Consider the following 2,500-nt stretch of genomic DNA (forward strand, 5'->3'; position numbering starts at 1 on the left):
TTAGCATTATTTTCATCATCATTGCTTTTATAATCATTATCATTATTGTTCTTAATGTTATTATTATCATCATCATTATCACCATCACCATCATCATCTTCATCAGCAGGATTATGATTATTATCATTATCATCCTTATGATTATCATTAGAGTAAGTATTATTATTAGTATTATAAGTATTACATTACAATATTATTACATTTTTATCAAATTATTGTGATGGTGACGATATTAAAGATGATAAGGATAATGATGATGATGGTGAGAATGAGGATGAAGAATCACATATATTCAACAAAGTCATTGCAAGGTACTATATTTCCGTTGTTAGGTATGATGAACAGAGTTTTGCAAAGGTATGTTAAGTAATCTCTACTGTTTGCCAAATTGATTGAAAATTCCACAATGGCATTATTTATCTTGATCACTTTACATACAGACCAAAATTAGCTAATTGAAAACGAGATTATTAAAAAAAAAAAAAATATTGGACTTTATATATATATATATATATATATATATATATATATATATATATATATATATATATATATATACACACTTGTATATATATACTTATTTATATACTTATATATATACACACTTATATATAAATATACTTATATATATAAGTATTTTTTTTATGATTGCATGGCGGTCCCTTTATAAATAAGGTACTTACCTACTAGACAATAATACGATCGTGCCCTACAAATATGAATCGCTTGCAATTAAGCCGACTGCGGTAACATCAGGCAGAAAATGCATTTTATGCAAAACCTTGTTAATAGAATTTGCATTGAATAGATCAACAATATTTATTTTGTGAAGAAGTCGATGGTGCAGTTATGTTGTCCTCTTGCATGGAATTAGTGGAATTTCGATAAAGTACTTTATGTGGTTGGATTGCTAATCACAGAGAAAAAGAAATAGGGACATTATCCTTTATAGAGACGCAAGGGAGCCGTCTATATTCGTTTCGTGTTGTTGGTTCCATTTGTTTATTTAATATGTTATTCATTCGTGTATCTGTGTCTATTTTTATCCGTTGATTCAGCACATGGCGTTAGTTTATTGAGGCGAAGTTAACTAAGATGCTTGGATCTCTCTTTTTTTTCTCTCTCTCTGTCTGTCTCTCTCTCTCTCTCTCTCTCTCTCTCTCTCTCTCTCTCTCTCTCTCTCTCTCTCTCTCTCTCTCTCTCTCTCTCTCTCTCTCTCTCTCTCTCTTTCTCTCTCTTTCTCTCTCTTTCTCTCTCTCTCTCACTCCCCCCTCTTTCTCTCTTCTCCTCCTCTTTCTCTCTACATATAAAATGGGTGTATGTGAGTATTTACAGTTTTATGTTTGACTTCATAAATAGTTACATAATCAATATGATCATTACATATATATCAGAAACATATGGAAACAGGGCATAGATATTTCTGAACTGCTAATTACAGCTTAGCCTCTGAAATTGTTAATGTCTGCTACACATTTCCTCGTCCATTTCCTGAATTTTGCAGGAATGTATATTCCGTCGTGTGGAGGGAAATCTAAATAGACAAATGGCCAGTGACACAATCATACATAAAATTACTTACACTGTGGATCTTGTCGAGGTGAATGAAGAATATTTGGTAGACAGGCAAGTTCAAGATAAGTAATAAATATTTCTTTGAAAGATAGATTCTTGAAATGCATTACTTAAATATCCGAAAAGAGGAAAAGTAGTCGTTCTAAAGGCAGTTCAAAGTTCAAAGAAACATGTTTAGTTAGTGTTCGGTCGAATTAGAGGAGTTATAGTGCATCATAATATGTAAGAATGGTGGGTTCTAATTGTAGAAGATATTCCTCGTGCTTTTAGATTTAAGGTCACAGACCTTCATGATTGTGCGAATGTTATCAGATCCCCTTCTCCTTTAAGAATGTTATAGTTTTAAAGTACTCGAAGCATAGATCAAAGGACATTAAAAAGTTTTAAAATAGAACACAAGTGTATTAAAAAGAATGGTTAATAAGTCAGCGTCCCCTTCCTAACTTGTCTTAAAGAAAACAAGTCTTATTTACTTTCTCATTCTCTCTTACTTCAGATGGACCCGGTGCCACTGGAGGTGCTGTGGTGCCAGTGCCAGGGCAATGCCAGCGCCACGCCGCACATGCATCAGATCCATAGCCAGATGGCCAAGATGCACGCGGACGCCGCCCACCACGCCCTCTGCTACGTGGGCGTGGTCCTGACGCTGTACTTGCTAGGTCTCGTAGCCATCGTCCGCCGGTCGGGGCGGTCCGAGCGCCAGGCGGCGGCGTCGGCGCTCTCCTCGTGCTTCTGCGGGGCCCTCTCCTCCGTCGGCCGATTCGCCGCCTCCGTCGGAAGGCCGAGGGCGCGGCCGGAGCAGCAGCGGCAGCAGCAGCAGTTCAAGGCCACAATATCGCTGCCGCCGGAACCCCTCCAGCAGATGCCAGGGGCGCCGCCCCCTCGCATACACGGCGCAACCAAGCCTCCGGCGTTGCAGGTGCAT

General features: G+C 38.0%; 1 protein-coding gene across 1 annotated transcript in view; it reads left to right on the forward strand.

The window, feature by feature from the left end:
• The window catches only part of LOC125043403, a 5,402-nt gene that overhangs the window by 2,735 nt on the left and 167 nt on the right, over positions 1 to 2,500 (forward strand). The window contains exon 2 of the mRNA XM_047639512.1: positions 2,072 to 2,500. This exon is cut by the window's right edge and continues 167 nt beyond it. Within this exon, the coding sequence (XP_047495468.1) occupies positions 2,072 to 2,500 (429 nt within the window). The remainder of the gene's footprint in view (positions 1 to 2,071) is intronic.

This window comes from Penaeus chinensis, chromosome 33, assembly GCF_019202785.1.
Source record: "Penaeus chinensis breed Huanghai No. 1 chromosome 33, ASM1920278v2, whole genome shotgun sequence".
NCBI classification, from domain to species: Eukaryota; Metazoa; Arthropoda; class Malacostraca; order Decapoda; family Penaeidae; genus Penaeus; species Penaeus chinensis.